This window comes from Vicia villosa, unplaced genomic scaffold (genome assembly GCF_029867415.1).
Source record: "Vicia villosa cultivar HV-30 ecotype Madison, WI unplaced genomic scaffold, Vvil1.0 ctg.000168F_1_1, whole genome shotgun sequence".
NCBI classification, from domain to species: Eukaryota; Viridiplantae; Streptophyta; class Magnoliopsida; order Fabales; family Fabaceae; genus Vicia; species Vicia villosa.
This window is the reverse complement of record NW_026705049.1, coordinates 503,834-529,392: the sequence shown is the minus strand read 5'-3', so window position 1 is coordinate 529,392 and position 25,559 is coordinate 503,834. Positions and strand designations below refer to the sequence as shown.

At 39.7% G+C, this 25,559-nt stretch overlaps 2 protein-coding genes across 2 annotated transcripts; both read right to left on the bottom strand.

The window, feature by feature from the left end:
* Positions 1 to 3,071: 3,071 nt before the first annotated feature.
* Positions 3,072 to 12,483, bottom strand: LOC131624888 (uncharacterized). Its single transcript, XM_058895809.1, has 4 exons — positions 11,191 to 12,483; positions 10,695 to 10,944; positions 6,991 to 10,258; positions 3,072 to 6,734 (listed from the first exon to the last, which is right to left on the bottom strand). The coding sequence occupies exons 1-4, from the start codon at positions 12,481 to 12,483 to the stop codon at positions 3,263 to 3,265; spliced, it is 8,283 nt and encodes a 2,760-aa protein (XP_058751792.1). The 3' UTR covers positions 3,072 to 3,262.
* Positions 12,484 to 23,345: 10,862 nt separating this feature from the next.
* LOC131624887 (uncharacterized) lies at positions 23,346 to 24,806 on the bottom strand. The gene has a single exon (XM_058895808.1). It carries the CDS (start codon positions 24,804 to 24,806, stop codon positions 23,346 to 23,348), a length of 1,461 nt encoding a protein of 486 aa, XP_058751791.1.
* Between the last annotated feature and the right edge of the window lie 753 nt (positions 24,807 to 25,559).

Here is a 25,559-nt window from a genome sequence, read left to right as displayed (position 1 = left end):
CAATCTCAAAGTCAGCACACCACGTGCTTGATCATTTGCATGCGATGGCGAAAAACTGCCTGGAAACTTGCCCTGATCCAGTGGTAATCTTCCCACTTTGAGCTTCTATATCTCTTGATCCTTGCCCCATATGGAAAAACTCCCAACTACAATATTGTAGAGGGCCATGAAAGGAACAATGTTGCTCTTGAACTTGTCTCGAAATAAGGCCTAGATCCCTGTGTAAATATGACCTGAAGTCAGCTGCCCAGCTAAATTTTAGAATTTCAAAACTCCCCAAATTTTTCTAAGTGTTAGAACTTTCTATTTGTGGCAAGATCAATTTTTAACTAACTTTCCATATTTGGCAACTTTGAATATTTCTTGATTTTATTTTGTTTTGTTGACTTTTCTTTGACCGATTTTTCACCATGAGTCAATATTTACCAGTTGACTTTGACTTTGACCAAAAAGTCGACTTTTCTTGATTTTCCCGATTCCAGATAAATTTCCCGATTAATCCATTTCTGATCTAATTCTCAATCAATTTTCAACCAGAGAAGCTTCAATGAACAGGACAACCATATTTTGCATCCACAAACATTTTCCTGATTAAATTTTGACCAGAAAGTCAACTGGGTTGACTTTGGTCAAAAAATCCTAATTTGACGACCCTGATGAACATGAGATTTGTATCTTTTAATATGAACCCTGTCTTGGAGAGAGTGAAATCCTGATCTTTAGGGGAACTTCCATGAGAATAGTATTGTGCAGTCAAACTCTCAATCTCTCTCCTTTGATCCCAGATGTCTCACACATAGAAACTCTTTTTCATCAGTTTTCTTGGATAGTAACAATGATGTGAATGAATGTATTGGGTGAATGGCCTATATGAGGTATGCACATGAATGTGATGTGAAAGCCAATCAGGAATAAATAAATGGGCAAATTTTGGGGTGCAACAGCTGCCCCTATTCAATCTTCTTGGACCTGAATGTACGAACGACACAAGTTCTGGACATTTGAGGTGTAAGTGGATTGAATACTCGAAAGTACCATCAAAATTTGCATTCTGCGGTAAATCAAAGAGTGTTGAATGTTATCAAAGGATACCAGCCGAAGGTGGACCTTACACAGGTTGCTAACCACAGTTAGACTTCAAAAGGAGACACAGCCGAAGGGTGACTCGATAAAGGATGTAACCAGCCGAAGGGGAAACCGATCCTAATTTGCTAACCTCAGTTAGACTTCAAAAAGAGACACAGCCGAAGGGTGACTCGATAAAGGATGAAACCAGCCGAAGGGGAAACCGATCCTAATTTGCTAACCTCAGTTAGACTTCAAAAAGAGACACAGCCGAAGGGTGACTCGATAAAGGATGAAACCAGCCGAAGGGGAAACCGATCCTAATTTGCTAACCTCAGTTAGACTTCAAAAAGAGACACAGCCGAAGGGTGACTCGATAAAGGATGAAACTAGCCGAAGGGGAAACCGATCCTAATTTGCTAACCTCAGTCAGACTTCAAAAAAGAGACACAGCCGAAGGGTGACTCGATAAAGGATGAAACCAGCCGAAGGGGAATCCGATCCTAGTTTGCTAACCTCAGTTAGACTTCAAAAAGAGACACAGCCGAAGGGTGACTCGATAAAGGATGAAACCAGCCGAAGGGGAATCCGATCCTAATTTGCTAACCTCAGTTAGACTTCAAAAAGGAGACACAGCCGAAGGGTGACTCGATAAAGGATGAAACCAGCCGAAAGGGAATCCGATCCTAATTTGCTAACCTCAGTTAGACTTCAAAAAGGAGACACGGCCGAAGGGTGACTCGAAATCTAGAAGGGTATGCCAATAATCATTGGACTTGGCGAAACACAAGAACTACAAGGTTCCTTCAGGCCGAAAGGCGGGATGTAATTGTACAAGAGTGACAATCATTCGGATTGCCATACACAAAGTATGAGTTATCTAAACGATTGAACTCAGCAAACGGGAAATCACCAAGGAGATAATGATCTTTGTGCAGAATGACTTTGTATCCAATCCACACTGGAGTGAGACTTCTTTTGGGAATATATTATCTTGTGCCTTTTAGAGCACATACAAACTTGGCTTATGCATTGATGCATGTTTGAACTTTCTTTACGTAATGCTCCATATTCATGGGAATGCTACGCTTTTGAGGATGCAGTGTGAATGCAATGATTACTATATGCAAAGTGCCAAATAAAGGCATTCGTGTGAACACCGGAGAAAGTCTTTTATCTGATGAACTCTGTGGGGATTCTTTTTGACTTTTTGACTTTGTGAGGCCATCAGATGGTTTCTTGGACGACCCCCAGTATGTCACTTCTGTGGGGGAGGACTTACACCAGAGGGGCCGTATCGTCATCTTGCTTGGAAACTTTGAAGATTGCACCTCCCCTTTTGAACTTCCACATCTTTGTCGAAGAATAAGGGAATCTAATCAACACTGCGGAGCATTTGAGCCTTGGATGAGAGTTCCCCAGAGAAGTAAAGGAGACCTTTGGGTTCCATATCGACAGAGCTGTTTGGTTGATGCCGCTTGAGGCGTAGGTACTGGCATCCGACTGTGCTGAATGATCGGAGATTCCTGCAAAACAAATCAAGCAAATATGCCCCAGGTATGATGGTTCTACCTCGTCCACCATCCCAAGTACTCAAAATCTTTAAACAATTCTATTTGTTTTAGCTCATGTTCTTTTTGTAGGACTTCGATGTTAGAAATGCAATGCTTACCAAAATAATTGGATGCTTTTGTAAACAAAACAGTAAAAATAAAACGATGTAGGAATTTTTGAGTGAAATATCTTTTTTATTAATGAAAAGAAATGCCTAACATAGGCGAGTACACCAGGAAGCGGCCCCTTAAGGAGGTGGCCACCAAAAAGGAAAACAAACAGCTTTTACAAACATGGCAACGTAAGAAAAGATTCCATTGGGTTCCAATCTTGCTATGCTCTACAGATCTTCGATATTCCTTCTGCTTTGCTTTCTGAAATGGATGAATGGATTGATCCTTTGCCCTTGTGAGCCCTCCAGTTATGGTGACTAACTATGCTCGAGGATCTAATGCACGACGCAGTCATTCGCTTTTTGTCCCTCTTTTGCCTGGACCGCCCTTTCGGGTTTTCAATCCACCAGGACCCCTTTTTTGCCTAAGTCGCCCTTTCGGGTTTTCAACTTAGCGGGTGTACTTTATTTCTTTTTCATTCTTTTTCCTGATCTTTTCCTTTTCTTTTATTTTTATTTTTTTGATCAGGTTTATGCGAAGTATTTTTTAACTGCGTCGGCATTCACGGGAAGTGGGAAGTCTTCGCCATCCATAGTTGAGAGGATCATGGCGCCACCTGAGAAGACTTTCTTTACGACATAAGGTCCTTCGTAATTCGGAGTCCACTTTCCCCTAGGATCGTTGTGAATAGGCAGGATCTTCTTGAGCACAAGGTCACCAACCTGAAAGTGTCGAGGTCGAATCTTCTTGTCGAAGGCTCTCTTCATCTTCTTTTGATAGGCTTGCCCGTGGCATATGGCTGCTAGTCTCTTTTCATCAATAAGGTTCAATTGATCAAATCTGGTCTGGACCCAATCAGCTTCACTGAGCTTCACATCTGTTAATACCCTTAATGAAGGAATCTCAACCTCAACCGGAAGAATCGCTTCCATGCCATATACCAACGAGAAAGGAGTTGCCCCTGTGGAAGTGCGCACCGAGGTACGATAACCATGTAAAGCAAAGGGCAACATCTCATGCCAATCCTTATAAGTGACCACCATCTTTTGCACAATCTTCTTGATGTTTTTATTGGCCGCCTCAACTGCGCCATTCATCTTTGGCCGATACGGGGAGGAGTTATGATGCGTAATCTTGAAATTCTCGCATAATTCCTTCATCATCTTGTTATTGAGGTTGGATCCATTATCAGTGATAATTCTCTCAGGAACCCCATAACGACAAATTATATGGTGCTTGATGAAGCGAGTCACTACTTGCTTGGAGACATTTGCATAAGACGCAGCTTCAACCCACTTGGTGAAGTAGTCAATAGCAACGAGGATGAAACGATGTCCATTAGAGGCGGTGGGCCTAATTTCCCCAATCATATCGATGCCCCACATAGCAAATGGCCAAGGAGATGTCAACACATTCAGAGGAACCGGAGGTACGTGAACCCTGTCTGCATACACTTGACATTTGTAACATACCACCACATGGTTGAAACAATCATGTTCCAAGGTTGACCAATAATAACCTGCTCTCAATATTTTCCTAGCCATGGTGTGCCCACTTGCATGTGTACCAAAGGATCCTTCGTGTACCTCTTGCATGATCTTTGCTGCTTCGTGTCTATCCACGCATCTGAGCAACACAGAATCAAAGTTCCTCTTATACAAAACACCTCCAGCCATGAAGAACTTGGCAGATAGTCTCTTCAAGGTTTTCCTATCTGTAAGGGAAGCACCTTCAGGATACTCTTGGGTCTCCAGAAATTTCTTAATGTCATAGAACCATGGTTTCTCATCAGGCACATTGTCAATGACGCCGCAGAATGCAGGTTCATCCAACCTTTTGATCACAATGGACGGCGCTTCATTGTCCCATTTGACTTTGAACATGGATGCTAAAGTGGCCAAAGCATCAACCAAGTGATTTTCCTCTCGAGGGATGTGATCAAAGGTGATCTCATCAAAGTATTGAGCCAATTTCACCACATGTTCTCTATAGGGAATCAAGTTGGGGTGGCGTGTTTCCCAATCTCCGTTGATCTGACTAATCACCAAAGCAGAATCTCCATAAACTGCGAGATTTTTAATCCTCAAATCAATGGCCGCCTCAATACCATATATGCAAGCCTCGTATTCAGCCACATTATTAGTACAATCAAAACAAATCCTGGCCGTAAATGGAATATGAAAACCTGTTGGAGAAGTAAGCACAGCCCCAATACCATTACCCAATGCATTAGAGGCACCATCGAACACGAGCGTCCATCGCGCCCCTGGTTCAGGTCCTTCCTCTTGATCTTGACTTTTGGAAGTTTCTGCCACGCACATTATATCTTCATCAGGAAACTCAAAGTACATAGACTGGTAATCGTCCACAGGTTGATGTGCCAGGTAATCAGCAATTACGCTACTTTTAATGGCCTTCTGAGTAGTGTATTGTATGTCATATTCTGTCAAGATCATTTGCCAACGGGCGATTCTCCCTGTCAATGCCGGTTTCTCAAATATATATTTGATTGGGTCCATCTTTGAAATCAATAAAGTAGTGTGAGTCAACATATACTGTCTCAGTCGGCGAGCAGCCCATGCCAAAGCACAGCAAGTTTTCTCGAGTAGTGAGTATCTTGATTCACAATCGGTAAACTTTTTGCTAAGGTAATAAATTGCGTGCTCTTTTCGACCGGACTCGTCATGCTGACCCAGCACACACCCCATTGAATTCTCGAGGACTGTCAGGTACATAATCAAAGGTCTACCTTCCACTGGAGGCATGAGGATTGGAGGCTCTTGCAAATACTCTTTAACCTTATCAAACGCCTTTTGACAATTGTCATCCCACTTTATTGCCTGATTCTTTCTCAATAGCTTGAAGATAGGTTCACACGTGGCGGTAAGGTGTGAGATGAACCTTGCAATATAATTTAACCTTCCCAAGAATCCACGAACCTGTTTCTCAGTTCTCGGCTCAGGCATCTCTTGTATAGCTTTTACCTTGGCGGGATCGACCTCGATACCCCTTTCACTTACGATGAAACCAAGCAACTTTCCTGATCTCACTCCGAAAGTGCATTTATTGGGATTCAACCTTAACCTGAACTTTCTTAACCTTTCGAACAATTTCTTCGGGTGAACAAGGTGCTCCTCTTCTGTATGGGACTTTGCGATCATGTCATCCACATAGACCTCAATCTCTTTATGAATCATGTCGTGAAACAAAGTCACCATAGCTCTTTGATAGGTTGCCCCAGCATTCTTCAACCCGAATGGCATGACCTTGTAACAAAAGGTGCCCCAAGGTGTAATGAATGTTGTCTTTTCCATGTCCTTGGGTGCCATTTTTATTTGATTGTAACCAGAAAAACCGTCCATGAAGGAGAAAACTGAGAACTGAGCAGTATTATCTACCAATACATCAATGTGAGGAAGCGGGAAATCATCCTTCGGGCTCGCCCTATTCAGATCTCGATAGTCGACACACATTCGTACCTTCCCATCTTTTTTAGGTACAGGTACAATGTTGGCGACCCATGGTGGATAAACTGTTACAGCAAGAAAACCTGCATCAAACTGCTTCTGAACCTCTTCTTGGATTTTCTTGGACATATCAGGACGTGTTCTCCTGAGTTTCTGTTTGACGGGCGGAGAATTTTCTTTAAGGGGTAGCCTGTGCACAACAATATCAGTATCTAATCCAGGCATATCTTCGTAAGACCATGCAAAGATATCAGAATACTCCTTCAACATTCCAATCAACTTTTCTTTCACATTCTCATTCAAAGAAGCCCCTATTTTAACCTCCCTTCTCGTCTCTTCGGTGCCAAGATTCACCGTCTCAATAGGCTCTTGATGTGGCTCGATCACTTTCTCTTCTTGTTTCAACAATCTGGCCAACTCATCGGGCAATTCACAATCTTCTTCATCCCCTTCTTCAGCGGCGTAGATAGGTTTGCCAAAGTCATGACGAGGCATAGCAAGATCGTTGTCAATAGAATCTGGAGGAGAAGTGGATCTGCACGGATTATGATTTATGCTTTATTTTAGAATGGGGGGATGATGATGAATAAGAAACGTTGCCATTTTTTTTGATTAATTATAAATATAAAAGTAAAAACGAAAGACAGGGAACAGAATATTTGAATGCAAAAACGTCCTTTTATTAATGATTTTAACATTGAAAAACAACAAATGAGGCCCTACATATGTTCACTGTGTCTTGGGCAGAACACAGGAATTATTGCATGATAAACAAAAACAAACATTATTACTTTTGATCAAGAGCAATTGAGATGATGTCTTCGGATGACCAGTTGAGAAGCTTCTGTCCCGGGACACACGGCTTGATCCATTCTTCAATGTCATAATCACTATCCATATCATCATCAGCAGCGCAAATATGATCCTTGACAATGCTAGCACTAGAGAACTTGATCGGAACGAAGGTTCCGGCCTTCTTGAAGGACCCATCAGAAGAACTCTGCCCCAACTGATATCCAATCCCACACTTATCCTGCTTGATTGGTAGATCCAAGACTCGGCCCCATCCTTCAGGATGACCAGATTCAACCACAGCTTTGGCTTCCTTTAGTGAAGACATAGGAGCCTCCAACTTCTTCTTTTCAACATAAGGGATCTTGATAGTCTGGACAGCCTCAAACGCTTGACAAGGTGTTTCGTGGACCTCCCCTTCCACATCAATATATTTGAAAGACGCAAGATGGCTTACCACATGCTCTTCCTCCCCACATATCGTGACTATCTTCCCCTGAGTGGCAAATTTGAGTTTCTGATGCAATGTGGAAGTCACGGCCCCAGCAGCATGGATCCATGGACGCCCCAGGAGACAACTGTAAGCCGGGTGGATATCCATCACAAAGAAAGTAATAGTGAAGAGTTGAGGTCCTATCATCACTGGTAAATCAACCTCCCCAAACACCGACCTCTTTGAGCCATCAAAGGCTCTCACAGTTAATTCGCTTGGCCTTATCTCTACACCAGAATAGTCTAGCCTCATCAAAGACGACTTTGGTAACACATTCAAAGAAGATCCATTATCAACGAAAACACGAGATAGCATAGTCCCCTTGCACTCCACAGATATGTGCAAGGCTCTATTATGTTTTCTACCTTCAGAAGGCAAATCTGCATCAGTGAATCCCAATCCATTTCCAGCATTGATATTAGACACAACCCCTTCAAGCTGATTTACTGAGATCTCAGGAGGGACAAAGGCAGTGCTTAAAAGTCTCAACAAAGCGTTTCGATGTGTCTCCGAACACAAGAGCAACTGCAAGATCGAAATCTTTGATTGAGTTTGACTCAATTGGTCAACCACTTTATACTCACTTTTCTTGATGATCTTTAGGAACTCTTCCATCTCTTTGGCCACAGTATCTTCAGAGTTAGAGCTTTTCCCCTGATCCACCGTATCTTCTACCACTCTTTTCCCTTTTGCTTGAGCTAGAGCTTCTACATTGTCATCACGAGTATTCTGGGGAGGATTGAAAATACGACCACTTCTCGTCATTCTTCCAATGCCCACAACATTATCAACATCTTCTTTCTCAACCGGCGCTTTAACCTCATACTTGGCCCCTTGGTAGAAAACTTCTCCTCCATAATTCCATGGGATCGCTTTTTCACTGTTATATGGGACGGGACCAGGAAGTGTGATAACCAAAGGAGGTGCTCTCGTAGGAATTGGAATCTTGGCAGGAGTATACGGGATAGATGCCACATTAACTGCGTTTTCAACCATTTCAGGACGTCGCACACGCTCAAACTGTAGATACCCACTATCTATCAACTGTTGAATCCCATCTTTCACCTTATCACAAACTGATGAAGTGACCATGCAATTAGGACAGAATTCTCCACAACCAGCGTATAGTCTCATCCTCAACAATTCCTTCTTCAATAATGGCAACAATGAACCCAATTCGATCACATCCTTAACCAGGTGAGTGTCTTCAACAACCTCAATAGCATTTGCCGCGTGGGTTCCATGGGGAGGCATAGGATTCTGAACAACATTAGGTCCTTGAGTAGGAGTAAACTCGATGGCTTTGGAGTCGAGCAAATCCTGGACTTTATGCTTCAACGCTTTACAGTTTTCAATATTATGTCCAGGTGACCCAGAGTGGAATTCACACCTTGCATTAGCATCCCAATTAGGAGGCAGCTTAGCAGGAGTGGCTAGAGTCCTCAATTGGACCAAGTTCAAATCGAGGAGATATGGCAATACTTGTGCGTATGTCATCGGGATCGGATCAAAAGCTCTTTCTGGCAATTTCGGTTGTTGTTGGTACTGACGCGGCTGATACCCTTGTTGTTGATGTTGGAAAGGAGCATTTGGGATAGTCACAGCGGCTACTTGTTGATGAGCCTGATTTCTGCCACTTCCATAGTAAGCAGCACTCGTTTCACCTTCTCTTTTCTTAGCAAATCCATTATATGGCTTCTTTCCACCAGCCCCAGAGGAGGAACTAGCAGCACTCGGATTCTGTATTCTACCAGCCTTAATTCCACTTTCAATTCGCTCACCAATCATAACCAACTCGGCAAAACTCGAGGATGCAGAACAAGCAGAATAGTATTGACCTTCCAAAGTATTGGTGAACAGGTCCATCATTTCTCTCTCCAACATAGGTGGTTGAACTCTGGCTGCCAACTCGCGCCATTTTTGCGCGTATTCTTTGAAGGATTCATTAGCTTTCTGAGATAGATTCTGCAATTGAGTGCGATTGGGTGCCATGTCAACATTATATTGATACTGCTTTATGAAGGCATCAACCAAGTCTCTCCAGCTTCGAATACTAGCTCTTTCCAGCCTCATATACCATTCCAAAGATGCCCCAGTTAGGCTATCTTGGAAGAAATGCATCAACAGCCCCTCATCTTCAGAATAGACATGCATCTTGTGGTAGTAAGCTCGAACATGGGTCTTGGGACAAGTATTCCCCTTGTACTTCTCAAAATCTGGCACCTTGAATTTCGGCGGCACACGGACCCCAGGAACCAAACCCAAGTCATTAATGTCCATACCAAGTCCTTGGCCTTCCATGGCCCTCATCCTTTCCTCCAGTCCTCTGAACAACCTTCCAGCATCATGTGGAAATCCCAACTCACTTTCAGGAAACAGATCCTCATGTCGATCCTCTTCCAACACGGGGATGGCAGCAGCTCTTCTGATTTGTTGTGTGGCTTGTCCTTCAGGAATGGGCTGGGGAGGCCCATAAGGATTACCTTGATTAGTAGCAGGAGGAATCACACCAGGTCCTCCGATCACAGGCTCACCATTGACACGAATATCAGCAGGGTTTCTTTGCGGGGGGTCCGCAACAACCTGAGCAACTGTGTCCATTCGGATCCTGAGCTCTTCTTGTCGATCAACCATGTTTTGCATGACTTCCATGAACTGAGCCATCTGAGCAGTAACCTGAGTTCTCATATGGATAAGATCGTCCCTTAACTGATCCATTTGCAGTGAGTGATTAGCCCTTGTGTAGTAGCGATGTGTAGGCGGAGGTGCAATTGCTGAAAGGGAAAACTTGATCAGTCAGATAAGAACACCATCTGATGTACCTGTTTGTGCATGATGTGCATGAGGTGCATGTGTGCATATGATGTGAGGTGCCATTTTCAGAGTATCCAAAATATTTAATATTAATCAAGAATGTTTAACAATGTGACAAAAGATAAGCATCAAGAGGAAACAAAAAAGACTCAAATTTCATTAATAATCTCTTTTTGAGTTTGGGCATACCCATACATTGACAAGATAGTTCAAACAACAGAAAAGACAAAGGACCCCATCCAACAAGCCTGGTGGTGGTCATGAAATACAAGCTCAAACACTAATCCATCTTGGTGTAAAACAAAGGTCCTCCTTGTTTAAAGTGCTCGTCGCTCCACTTCTTAGTTTCATCAAACATCTTCTTGGTCACTTCTCGATCTCTTCCTTTGACAAAACTTTGAATCACCACATCTTTGCGAAACAACTGCCCATCTAACATATCACAGTGGGCCACCAAGCTCTCACATCCTTTGCAATCAGGGAGGGTATTCTTTTCAGATGTGCTTTCCATTTCTGCTATCTGGTTTCTGAGCTTTGCATTCTCTTCTGTTAGTCGAGCGGAACGGAGATGACTATCTTTGAGTTGTGTCTCCACGGCTAACCTTTGAGTAATTTCCTCTTCAAGCTTCTTCTTGATTGCTACCCTCTGAGTGGTTTCCTCTTCAAGCTTCTTTTTCAAACCCTTTACCTCGGCCCTAGCCTCTTTCTCTACTCTGAGCTTGTGAGCCCTTAAATCTTCTCTGTACTCTTGCTTGAGCTTTTCTTCTGCTTTCTTTACCGCTTCTTCTATAACCCTTTGATGGTCCTCAATACGAACAGTGGTAACTCTTTCACCCTTTTCAGTTCTAGCCCTTTTTTGAACTCTGGAAGATCCTCCTTTCAGTATTTTAACCTCATGTGCTAATTCAGCCCTTTTCTGATCCACCAAGAAGTACTTTATTTTAGCGTCTTCCCCTTTTTCTCGCAACCTGATATTCTCCACATGTACTTGGTTGTACTCCTCAGCTGGTACAGTGGCAGTTAAAATCTCAGGTGGTTGTTCATATAGAGGGCTAACCTTCGGGAAAGGCAGCAGGCGCTCCTTAACTCTTTCTTCAACCCATTCAGTATAAGCTTTCTTAGCAATAGCATTCTTTCCCCCCAAGGTAGTTCGGTCTTCTGTATGAATTTTGTTCCACGCACTCCTCACTTTCTCCAACCCTTCTGGATCGGTTCCTTTTTCAAAACAAACGGACTCAAATATCTCTTTTTCCAAAGGCTTGTCCTTCAGTGCAAAACCCAACTGGCGCAGTGCTAGCTTCGGATTATAGTTGATAACTCCTTTTGTCCCTATGAGAGGAACATTGCCAAAACTTCCACATCTGGTTATAACTTGCTCGATGTCCGTTCGGAGGTGATACCAAACAATATCATTAGCAGTAAGTCCCATAATCCTTTGGGGCCACTTCTGTGAATCTCTCGTAGTGACAAATGCTCCGCTTTTAGGCAAATGTGAAGAAAACCATTCGTACAGTATTGGCAAACAACCCCCAACTGATCCCTTTTTTCCATACCTAGAATGGATGGCATAATAAGTGTCGGCCAACAGAGTGGGTACAGGATTTTGATCCATGAAGAGACAAATGGCAGTGAGATCAACAAAATTTGGAATATTCGGGAACATCACTAATCCATAGATCATGACGGCCAGGAGAGCATTGAATTCTTTCCACTTTTCCTTATCAGCAAGGGTTTCGGCTTCCCTCATCAGAAATTTCACATAGAATCCATGGGTCCCACCATTAGGCTTCCAGTTATCCTTAACGTCTTTCATGCTCAAATAAAGAGCACCAGCAATGCGATCCATTTTGGGCTTTTCAGGTGCACACACAAAAGGAACCTTATGTTGAACTTTGATTTGAAGAATGTGTGCATACTCCTCGAGGGTAGGGGCTAGTTGGTAATCTTGAAAGGTAAAGCAACGCAGCTCAGAATCATAAAACTGAAGAAGAGTGTAGAGACCCCACTCATCAATACGAGTAGTTAACATAAGCAGAATGTGGCCATAAGTCTTTCTGAATTCATCCAAATTTTGCCCAGTAACTCGGGTGCCCAATCGAACCAAAGGTGTGATATCCTCACGGTAGAAACTGCAAGAGAAGGTATGCTTCGTAGTCTTTTTGTTGACGGTCACACTGTTAGCCATTCTTGATGAGAAGTGTTGACTTTGGATACCTGAAAAATGGCATGCATATGAATATTAATCTCTTTTCTTTTTCTTTTCTTTTTTTTCTTTTTTTCTTTTTTCTTCTTTTGAAATTAAACATGCTATGATGATTATGATGCAATGAAAGATCCTCCCCACATAGGAGAAGTATATGTTTCTTCTGAACAGGATTGGATGTTGCAGGACAAAAAATCCGGCATAGATACCGCAAATGAGAACCATAGTCACCAACATAACAGAACAGTCACCAACGGTACCTGTCATGAATATCCCACCCCACTCACAGGTGAATCTAGGTCCAGGTAGGTCAAAAGGTCTCCAGCGTTAGCAACTCTCCTGAAACACCATCATTGTTGCAAATACATGCCAACAACGGTATCCCATTCGAGTCTCAGCTGGTCGTGGGTCTCATGATCGCAATCAACAGAACCTGACATTCTGTTGGCGTCATGACTATCCACTCTATCCTAGGTATCCTATGTGTTAACTCTGGCCTGGGTATTGGGCCTTTTACCTCATAGAACAACCCACCCAACCTGCAAAACAGAACAGAAGACCCCAAGGAACACAGAATATAATCCATATGCATGATGTGCAAACAGAAATAAACATGATATGCAAGCAGAAAAGTAAACATGTAAACATATATACAAGGTATAGACATAAAAACAAATGAACACCCAGTAAATAAACAAACAAACGCAGGCTAGGATCGACTCACTAAGGATGGACCAGCAACAGGTCTATCAACATCCCCAGCAGAGTCGCCAGCTGTCGCTACCGCGAAAAAATGGAATCAGAGTCGCCACTAATATATTTATCCCATCGCGGGAAAGGAATATCAGAAACCTAACTCAGAACAAGAACAAGGTCTTTCGACCAGAGAACAGGGCACGGGAGTCGGTTACGTGAGGGGAAGGTGTTAGCACCCCTCACGCCCATCGTACTCGATGGTATCCACCTATGTTTGTTTCTATCTAAAGGGTGTCTAATGTCTAAAACCTAAATGCGAATGCATGCAAAAGAAATACGGGGAAAAGAAGGAATTATTTACAAGTGTGCTCGCTTAGGCCCCGCGACCCAATGCCTACGTATCCCTTTCAGGAATCAGAACGACCGTAGTTCGGCTCCATAGTTTCCATTTGTTTTGTGTTTTTTAGTTGAACAGAGGTTAAGGTCACAATCCACGATGCTCGACCTTTGGAGACTTATACGCCTACTTTTGGAAAGGACTTAACTTGTTCTTAGGCGCCTAACAAGGCAAAAGAATGAACTTGGGTTTATGTTTTTTATGTAACTACATGATGAACAAAACCCAATACAAGGTTTCGCACCACTTCGTCACTTTGTTTTAATTCGAGCCTTTATTAAGTGTTTTAAATGTTTTTTGTTGGGTATTTTTTAAGGGAATTTACTTTGTGATTAGAATCACATAAAATGTATAATGATCGAGAAGCAGATTAGGGAATGAATCCCACTCACTTCTATCCCATTATATAATGTTCAAGAAACAGATTAGGGAATGAATCCCACTCATTTCTATCCCATTAATTAATGTTTGAGAAACAGATTAGGGAATGAATCCCACTCATTTCTCTCCCATTAAGTAGTGACCGAGAAACAGATTAGGGAATGAATCCCACTCATTTCTATGCCACTAAGTGATTGAGAAACAGATTAGGGAATGAATCCCACTCATTTCTCTATCACTTTCTTAATGTGATTCGCCTCTTTATTTATTAGTGTTTTAAAGTTGAAAAGAAAAAGAATGAACAAAGGGGAACTAACCTATTCTCTAATCTAAGTTATTCTATTCTACAAGTGACCCTAAGGTCAAGGATAAGGGATATCTACCTATGTTATCATGCATAGACTACAACCTAAGTTGTTCTATGTGACTAATCTTAATGAAGATTGAAGTCACCACCCTAAGGGAACATGGTAAGCATATAGTAAGAGATAAGAAGAAGCAACAAGCAAGGTAGGTGACTTAATGAAGTCCCTAACCAAGTCTACTCCTAAGAGAGACTACACACAATGAATCCCAAGAGAAAACAATCCACAAAAGGTGGAGGAAGAACAAACAATCGTCGCCTCTTTAACTAACAACAATCAAAGTGTGAAAGAAGAGGCAAAGCATAAGAAAGAGGGAAGAAAGCCTTAGGGCAGTAGCAAAACAAGGAAATAAATGTCCTAAATCAAACACAAAAGCCATATGGCACTACACGAAAATATTCACAAAGAGTTACCAAGGTATCGCGTAAATCGTCACTTAACAATTAGCGAACAAACATCCATTAATCAAAACAAAAAGCAAATGAAAACATGAACAAAGCTTAAAGTCAGTAGCAATTAGTTCATTTATAGGTCCAAGACCTTGTACCAATCTATGTTAGTCAATTAACTTGAAACAAACAAAGTTCTAACAAAACTATACAAGACTAGGTCAAAACTAGTTAATAGAATTCAAATGGTGAATGAAGTTTAGAAAAATGAAATCAAATGCTATGAGTCAGTAGCTAATGACCTCTAAAAGGTGTCTAAGCAAACACAAAACAAGTCAAGAAGTTTCATACAAAATTATAGGTCATTCGGACAAGTTATGGTGCAATCGTTAACCAAAGGTGAGTTATTTCCAAGTAAAAAAGAAAAATCAAGTAAAATAAGAAAACATGACTTGAAAAATTCAACTCCAGGTCTTAGGACCTCTAAACATCCCTACTTATATGTACCAAAAGAAACTAAGTCAATTGCATAAAGGTAAAGCAAATTATAGGTCAAATTCGCATGATTATCCGTTTAGGAACGCACATAAATCGGGTATAGAAAATCTAATGAAAACCTAACCAAAACATAGAATTAAACTTTTATTTTTTTCACACAATATGGTATATGAGCCTACTGATATCACACAAAAAATGGCAATACTCCTAAGGTATTAAACAAAATTAATTTGAAAAACCGATCAAACTTAAAAAACACAATGAACACACTAAAGAAAATGATTTATTAAAAACAACAAACTAAGTCCTAAAAATCTAACAAAAATATCAAAAATTTCTACACACATTATTCTATTTAAAACATATTTTTATTGATTTTTTATTTGAACCAAAACAGATTTATGAATCAAAAGTTGTGGAAGAAACAAAATTAAAAATAAAATCTAAGTCTGTCTAGAACTGGGGGTGAAAAAGTAATTTGAAGTGAACGAGCCTCTAGTTCATAGCGCGCTGGGCCTGTTTTATGGGGGTGTGTAAAATAAATTGCAAGCCCAAACTAACTCACGCGTGGCCCAGTTTATTTATCATCTTGTCCCAAACGAAATTCAGCAAGCATAAAGAAAAATTTGTAACGTGAACCCTTACATAAACATATCAATTGGTCAAGTTTCATTAAGTGACTAAAAGACAAAAATAAACTTCAGCCAATCACGATCCGCCACATAGCCATGCCAATCATATGAATGAGACAAACAAACACAAAATAATGGGAAACAAGCCAATGGATGGGCGACACATACGCAATCGGTGAGAGAAAAGGGGCCAGAGATTCAGACGCCGGAGCTCCGCTCTGGTCGTCTTCTCCGGCGGCTTCCACGGCGGAGCCAGACCATATTTCTCAGAAATACAAAAAGCCAACGTCTTCCTCTTCGGAATTTCACGCTGGTTACGGATCCGGTGTCCAATTTCACCAAGCTTGCCGCTATTACGCAAACTGAGGGCATCAAGTAAACCCTAACAAGAACTAAATTCACCAAAGCTCAATCTAAACATATCACTGCACTCACAGTCGATCATAGGAGACGAAAATGTGACTCAAGCATTCAAACAATCATCATCTTAGCGAAAACGAAATTGAATTCAAGAATCCACAAATTCCATACAAATGCAACAAACACTTGAAAACATGGTGGTACTAATTCCTAACCCAATCCCTGATGACGGGTTCCAGGCCTATACATGCTTCTAATGCCATGGAAATAATCACTTACTTGGGGAGAATATTGATCAAGATTTGAGGAGAAATCCGAGTACTCTTTTGTTCTTTGAAGAAGATGAATGCGAAGCTTTTCGAGATATATCCCTATCCGAGAAATAAACTCGGATTTGTTGAAAATTCGAACTTGACCAATCCACTAGTAATGAAGAAGGTGATGGATCTTGAGATGCGTATCCATGGAGAAAGATCCGGATTCTTGAATAGGAGTGTGGAGAGTGATGGTTGGTCAAGAATGAAGGAGGTGGTTGAAGAAGAATGGGAGTTTGTGGTGGTGGTGGAAAAAAAGTGGTTATGGTGGTTAGAGAGAAGAGAGAATGAGCAAGAGTGAATGATGGGTGAGAGGTTTTTGAAAACTGGAAGAAAATGAAAAAGGTCCCTCGTGTGTGAGATGTGTAGAGTTTTTATAGTGAGAGTGTGGGTGTATGGTATGGAGTGTTGTAGTGTAATATATTCTTTTACAAACTTAATGAACAAGGAGTGTATACTTGTGGTATGTTTTATGTAAGCTTTTTGCATTCAGTGAGGTTGCATGGGCAATTGGGGTGGTGCCGTGGTATGCTGCAGTATTTTTCTGACTTGATGTTTTTGTTGTTGTGGCCATGATGCTCACTTTGTGCTCACATATTATTAGTTAGGGCTTACCGTTGGGCTCGATTTTTGTACCACAGTGAAGAAGACATGGAATAGCAAAGGTTTCATGTTGGAGATCTCTTGAAATAAAGCTTTGAAGTATGAGCAATATGATCAAAAGTATGTTGAATCCTCATTGCATGGGCCTGCGTGAGCGTGGCTTGGAACTGTGCCTTTGTTTTGGCCAAACGTGACTCGACGAAGTCATAACTTCAAGGCTCGATAAATGATTCAACTCCTATCAAAATTGCTTAATTCTTGAACCAATGGATAGACAACATGGGGATGAAGAGATCCATACTAAGTTTGCACTTTGTGGGCCTTTATATTTCTCTAAAATCAATCTCAAAGTCAGCACACCACGTGCTTGATCATTTGCATGCGATGGCGAAAAAACTGCCTGGAAACTTGCCCTGATCCAGTGGTAATCTTCCCACTTTGAGCTTCTATATCTCTTGATCCTTGCCCCATATGGAAAAACTCCCAACTACAATATTGTAGAGGGCCATGAAAGGAACAATGTTGCTCTTGAACTTGTCTCGAAATAAGGCCTAGATCCCTGTGTAAATATGACCTGAAGTCAGCTGCCCAGCTAAATTTTAGAATTTCAAAACTCCCCAAATTTTTCTAAGTGTTAGAACTTTCTATTTGTGGCAAGATCAATTTTTAACTAACTTTCCATATTTGGCAACTTTGAATATTTCTTGATTTTATTTTGTTTTGTTGACTTTTCTTTGACCGATTTTTCACCATGAGTCAATATTTACCAGTTGACTTTGACTTTGACCAAAAAGTCGACTTTTCTTGATTTTCCCGATTCCAGATAAATTTCCCGATTAATCCATTTCTGATCTAATTCTCAATCAATTTTCAACCAGAGAAGCTTCAATGAACAGGACAACCATATTTTGCATCCACAAACATTTTCCTGATTAAATTTTGACCAGAAAGTCAACTGGGTTGACTTTGGTCAAAAAATCCTAATTTGACGACCCTGATGAACATGAGATTTGTATCTTTTAATATGAACCCTGTCTTGGAGAGAGTGAAATCCTGATCTTTAGGGGAACTTCCATGAGAATAGTATTGTGCAGTCAAACTCTCAATCTCTCTCCTTTGATCCCAGATGTCTCACACATAGAAACTCTTTTTCATCAGTTTTCTTGGATAGTAACAATGATGTGAATGAATGTATTGGGTGAATGGCCTATATGAGGTATGCACATGAATGTGATGTGAAAGCCAATCAGGAATAAATAAATGGGCAAATTTTGGGGTGCAACACACCCCCTCACTTGAAAGTCCAAAAATTGGTCATTTGCATAAACATAGCTATTTTAAAATCTAAGCATTATTGGTGTCAAACAACCTTTGAGGTAGCTTCTAAACATCATTTGGAAGCTGTCTATCACAATCACTACCCTCAAAAACATTTCTAACTCAGAATCACCATCAAACCTCCATTGTTGGAAACCTTCAAACCTTAAACACCAAACTCATCCCTGGTCCAATCATTATCCAAACTCTCACTCTAGATACCTTCTATACATCATATAAAATTTGTCCAAAAACCTAAATCATTTTTGTAACACTTGGAACATAGATTTCCATTTCAAACCTTTGTCACTTGCAGGTACAATTGAGCAAGCCATTCCAGGTGTGTTCAAGTTCAAGTAAACATCCATTTAGCTTCTATAAGGTGCCAGGAAGCTATCTAAATCATCAAACCAGCTCTATAACACCTCTAACCAAGGATGAAGGTTCTAAAAACACAATAAAGGGGGTTGGATTGGGTTTTTGATAAAATAAAAACTTATGACACGTTTGGTTATCCTGGTTCGTTTAAACTCAAACTACTCTAGTCCACCATATCAAGGTGATTTCGCCTCTCTCTTACGAGGTCTTAATCCACTAATCAAACTTGATTACAACAACATTCACAATGACAACCGTCAAAGTTTTCTTGAGATAAACTACAACTCGATTTCTTAAGGAACAACTATGATGTATACACAATGTTTAATAACAATGCACACAAAATAAAAGAATGAATGAATAATAATTTGAGAGCTCTTCGTAATTGTTTGTGCGTGAGAATTCTTGGTTCAAACTTCACTAGTATCTTCAATATATAGTGAAGCTTTGGATCCATTAAGAGACACACTTCGTTGTTTTTGGAAGGTTGATATAATTCCTTTTGAGTTCTTTCCAAAATTAAGGATTATGTCTATATAATTGAAGTTCCATCCGTTACTAGAAGATCTTGAATTAAATGACTTATAACAGAACTAATTATCATAATATTATGTATCAGGTCATTACGTCAGCGTTTGGTGCAAGAAGCGTTTTTCTTATCAGAGCTTGATCAAAACTTCTGCTACTGAGAAATCACAGTCAAAACCTGAGTAATCGACAACCTCACTACTTTGATCTTGGAGAGCTTGTTGTAGTGACCTTCAGAACATGATCTTCTTAGAAAGGAGATCAAGTGGCAAATACTTCTTGTTCTTGTGCTTCTTTCAAAATTTGTTTCTTATTCTTTGATCTGGGTAAGCATCAAAACTTCTGTAACATAAATAAACAATTAGGGAGCATATATGTTGTTATTAAAATTATGTGTTTGTTATCATCAAAACTATTTCAAAGATGTAAAACCAAACTTTGTTCTAACAATCTCTCCCTTTTGGATGATGAGAAAAACTCATATACTTTGAATAAGTAAATAGCATAAATGATTTTTAGAAACTCCCCCTAGTTAGAAACTCCCCCTGAATTTAATATTCAGAAGAGACAGGATACTTCCCTAATTATGTCTCCTTGAATTAGAAGTTCGGATGAAGCTTATAAGTATCCTTATCAAGAAGTTTCCTGTTCTTAATAAATGATCTAACAAATATTTTAAATAAAAATGTTTGAGGCATTATTCCAGGTAAAATGCTATGAATTCAAAATATTCTACGTTATCCCCATTTTTGTCAATAATCAAAAAGATGCATAAACATACACAATTAATATAGAGACAAAACATTCATTCATTTAATAAATCCGATGAAGCGAGAACAGAACATTAGCAAACATAACAATAAAACAGACATAATAGGATACAAACAATTAAGGTTGTGAAGCAGGTATGAGTCTTGTAATCAAAGTAGCCAGAAGATCCTTGATCTCATTGCTGGATTTCTCTTGTGCGCCCAAAATGCCTTTGATTTCCTTATTTGTTTCATCTTGTTTGTCCAGCCTGGCTCTAATAGCTTCATTCTCTTTCTTTAACTCATCTAGAGTTTTAAGGAATAGAGAGGATATAGCGATGTTAGAAGATGAAATGGGAGACTTAGAGACTTTGTATTCAAACACAATCATGGGTTAAGGTTCATGAGACTTTTCTCTATCTTCATTTTCTGTGGCTCCACCCAGGGTTGGTTATCCAGATGAAGAACTAGTTTCCTTTCCTAGAGATTCAGACTTGATCCTTGAACACCTTCATATAATCACGAAAATTTTGTTGGGCAATGTCATAACTCAGTTCCTTTAGCTTTAGTGGTTCTATGTTGAACCACTTTCTGAACTGGGTCCAGAGAAAATCAGAGGCAGCTGGATTCGAATTAACCATGAAGGCTTGCTTCAGAGAGTTAATCCATCCCTGTATTTCAGTCTAAAAAATCATCATAGATTTACCAACATATGATTTTGAATATTTTGGTTTGGGAATGGCTATTTTTTAAGAAGACAAGACAAGTTTGTCCCATGCTTCAAGGTCAATGATGGTTCTCAGGAGATCTTCTGATGGTTTTGAAGGAGATAGAGATGGAGAGTCATGAATGACAATGGTAGGGTCAGGAGAAGTTGATTCATAGGGAGAGGGAATATCTGGGATAGAGATGGGGTTTAGAAGGTTTTATGATAATATGTAGGGGTTGCATGGTGTTGAGAGGGAGATCAATTCCATGAACAAGAGATGTGGGAGCAGATGTTTGTTCAGATGGGTTAATTGGATTTTCTGTTTGGGGAGTGTCAAATGGTGGTTCGAAGTGCTCAATATCATGTAGAACTTGAGCAAGTTCTGGTTGAGGGGAGGAAGGGAGGTTTGAGGGGTTTATTAGAAAGGAGTTGTCAATTACCATGTCAAAATCATCAATTGTTTGGGGTGTTGGTTGGTCAGAAGGTTTGGGTGAAGTTTCATATGTTGATAAAAATGTAGATTCTACAACTGAAATAAAAGATGAATTACCTTTCTTTTTAGCAGCTTTTGGGATTTTCTGAGACGTTCCTTCAGCAACTTTCCTCTTCTTATTCTTTCTGATTACTACTTCTGGAGCAGGTTTCCTGAGGTCTCGAATGTTGACTTCTGGAATGGTTCCGTCACTTTTACATGTTTCCAAATATCTGATGAGAATGTCTATGGTAGTCTCTGCTGAGAAGAGAGGGAAATCATCTAGAGGCACCCTTCTGGTGGTAATGACACTTCCTTGGTTGTGAGAGAGGGATCCTTTTTAATCGCTTCAATAATCTTCATCTTTTTGAGATTCTTCGCGTTGAATGGTTTTCCAGCGATTGCTTCTAGAAAGTCGATTTGTTGTGCTTTTGTCAGATGTTCTATCAGCCCGTTTTTTGCTAGAATATCTGAGATTAGTCTTCCCAGAGGAATCCAATCTCTTTTGGTTTTTACTTCTTCTCTTGTTTTTTTGACACTTGTTTTCAGATGAGAGAAAAGTGAGCGAGGGAGATGAACCTTCTGATTTGTGGAGATGAAATACAACATGTATTGTTGATCAATGTTGATGTAATCTGATGAGCTTGTTGCTTTGCGATGGTGAATGCAACCCAGAAGTATTCTGGCCCAGATTCTGAGATTGCTTTTCAGATCTTTGAATTTGTTGGAGGGTTTCCCAGAAGTGAAGATTTCTTTGGAGATGATTGCTAGGTCGGAGTTCTTGTTTGCCATATTAGTATACTTAACACCATTTCCATCGTGGCTTATGAGTTTACCAATAAGATCTTCAGTAATGACGATCTTCTTCCCCATTACATAGGAGGTTACTTGATGATTTGAAGCTGTTGCATGGATCCATAATTCTTTTACTAGTTTGGGGAATACTGGACCAATGAGCCTGTCAAAGAACTTTCCCCAACCTCGAAACGCAACATATTGAGTGAGATCGCAACCATTTTCTTTCATGCTTTCAAAATCCACCATCATTTCACAGAGAACCTCTAGAGAATCAATGGGAGTGAGAAGAGTTCTTATAGGTTTGATATACCTTTCTTCAGTGTTGATTTGAGCAACAGAGTCGTGAAATTGTTGTTGCTGAGAGGAGTAAGCCATTGGTCACACAAACTTAGGGTTTTCAAAAGAAAAGAGTGTTTTATGGTTCTCAAGATAGAAACAAGAGATGCAAGTACACACAAATTTCAGCAAAGAGAACGTGATTTACGGTGGGAAGAAATGTGAGAGTGAAGTGAAGTGAGTATATATACATATCAAGCCAACGAAAATAAAACATAAAATTAATTAACAATAAAGAATTTAAATATAATGATTAAGCAAAGTAATGATTCTGACGGAGTAATGGCGTAAAATTTTATTGAAAACAGTTACCGATGTGACTCGTGCCTCAATGCATCAACTCAAACGATTTCAGCCATTCGGATTCTGAACACGTGTTCAGCCTAAGATGATGATTTGTCCTTTAGGTTGATAGATGTTGATATAGAGAACTACAAGGTTTTATTTTCCTTTTCACAAGAAGTTTTGAAATACTTTACCTTCTGACTTATGTAGGAAAGTTTATCAGATGTTCTCAAATAAAATAGGCTATCAGAAAGAAGGGATTGTGAACAGAAATACTAACTTGCAATAATTTAGTCAGAGTTTCAGAAGGCATTACTTTATCTCGTCTGTTTCTATGTTTGTTAGAGCTTGAGTCATCAAAATTAGAGAGTCTTACTTTAGTACCCATAATTTTGGAGCTAATCATTTTTCTTTCTGATTCCCTTTTTGATTGCCTCCGAAAACTACATAACCTCCATCTTTAAGTTCCAGCCTTTGGAACATATGCTTTTTTCCCGTCATGTGTCGAGAGCATCCAGAGTCCAGGTACCATGATTAGTGTTTCAGTTTTGTTGTTCAGTACATCTGCAACATAAATTATTTTATCCTTAGGTACCCATATCTTTCTGGGTCCTTGTTAGTTAGACTTTGCTAAATTCTAATTGAGTTTTGATTTCTCACCAGAATTTGTGATATAAGAACTGCTAGTATATTTAATGTCATGTGTGTGACCATATGTGAAGTGAGATTCTAAAGGTGTGATTTTTATGATCATATCGTCAACATGTTTACGTTGATATGGTTCTTTTCCTTTAGGTTTCACATACCCTATACCTTTTCTAGTATTTTCACTAACTCCATATATCATTGAAGCCATCTTGCTTCGATCTATACTGTTAGCTAGAAATTTTTGAAAACTATGGTCATATTCTTTAATAAAATTATCAGAATATGCAGAAGCTTTTAAGTCATATTCTTTTTGAGTTAGTTGTAGCTCGTCTTTGATAACCGAGTTTTCATTTTTAAGTTTAAAAAGACTTTCTTTTAAATCAGAATTTTCTGCTTTAAGCTTTCTGGAATATTCATAATCAGATACTCGACCATGTTTCAGGTTCTTATATTTGATTCGAAGTTTCTGATATTTTTCAAGAATTTCTGATAAACATTGTTCCAAATGAGATCTAGAAACTTTAGAGAATACCTCTTCTACTTCTGAATTTGATTCGGATTCAGATGAGCTGAACCCACTTGATATGTTGGCCATCAAGCCAATGTTGGCACGCTCATCTTCTATTTCTTCTTCAGAAGATTCTGAATCGTCCCAAGTAGCCATACGACTTTTCTTCTTTTCTTTGTTGGAGTTCTTCTTTGGCTTTTCCTTTTGTAGTTTCGGGCAGTCGCTTTTGTAGTGACCAGGTTCATTGCATTCATAACAAATAATTTCCTTGTTTCTAGACTTTCTGTATCCAGAAGGTGATTTAGAGTAATCGTTAGATCTTCTATGATTTCTGGGATTCCTTTGTATGTGCTTCCAGAGTTGTTGGACTCTTCTGGATATGAGAGATAGTTTGTCTTCTTCTGATGAGGAACCTCTAGAGCTTTCTTCATCTTCCTGAAAAGCGTTAGTTTTAAATTTACTTTTAGATTTAAGGGCAAGAGACTTACGATTCTTATGGGGTTCATCTTCTTCTAGTTCTATCTCATGACTTCTCAAGGAGATGATAAGTTCTTCGAGAGAGATATAGCATTCAGATTTTTTGCAAGCTTCAAAGCTGTGACCATCGGTCTCCTTCGGATCAAAAACTTTCAGATTTTTTGCAAGCTTCAAAGATGTGTCCAAAACTTTCAGTCCAGTAACCAAAATTTGAAACCTTGAGAACATGGTTTTAATAGTTTCATCTTCTTCCATTTTGAAAGCTTCGTACTTATGAATGAGTGCAAGAGCTTTGGTTTCTTTGACTTGAGTGTTTCCTTCATGCCTCATTCTCAGAGAGTCAAACATATCCTTTGCAGAATCTCTGTTAGTGATTTTCTCATACTCTGTGTATGAAATAGAACTTAGAAGTATAGTTCTGGCTTTGTGATGATTTCTAAACTCTTTCTTTTGTTGATCATTCATATTTTTCTTTCGATCTTCTGACCGCTTTCATTGACCTTATGTTTGTAACCATCTGTTACCATATTCTAGAGATCAGCGTCGTGAGCTAGAAAGAAACTCTCGATTCTGTCTTTTTAGTAATCGAAGTTCTCTCCAACGAACATTGGTGATCTACCACTGATTTTGTCTCTATCATCATGATTGTCATTGTTGTTGTTCTTGACTGGTTCCACCATAGTGTTTTTCGTTTAGGATCTTTTTCTGACACAGTTAAGTGTATGCACCCAGAACCAGGCGCTCTGATGCTAATTGAAGGTTCGAAAAACACAATAACAGGGTTGGATTGGGTTTATGATAAATAAAAACTTATGACACGTTTGGTTATCCTAGTTTGTTTGAACTCAAACTACTCCAGTCCACCCTATCAAGGTGATTTCTCCTCTCTCTTACGAGGTCTTAATCTACTAATCAAACTTGATTACAACAACATTCATAATGATAACCGTGAAAGTCTTCATGATATAAACCACAAACCGATTTCTCAAGGAACAACAATTATAAACTTACAACTAGAAAGTGTTTAAGAATTGCTTCTAGAAAGCTATATCACAACTGTGATGTATACACAATGTTTAAGAACAATGCACAAAAAATAAAAGAATGAATGAATAATAATTTGAGAGCTCTTCGTAATTGTTTGTGCGTGAGAGTTCTTGTTTCAAACTTCAATAGTGTCTCCAATATATAGTGAAGCTTTGGATCCGTTGAGATACA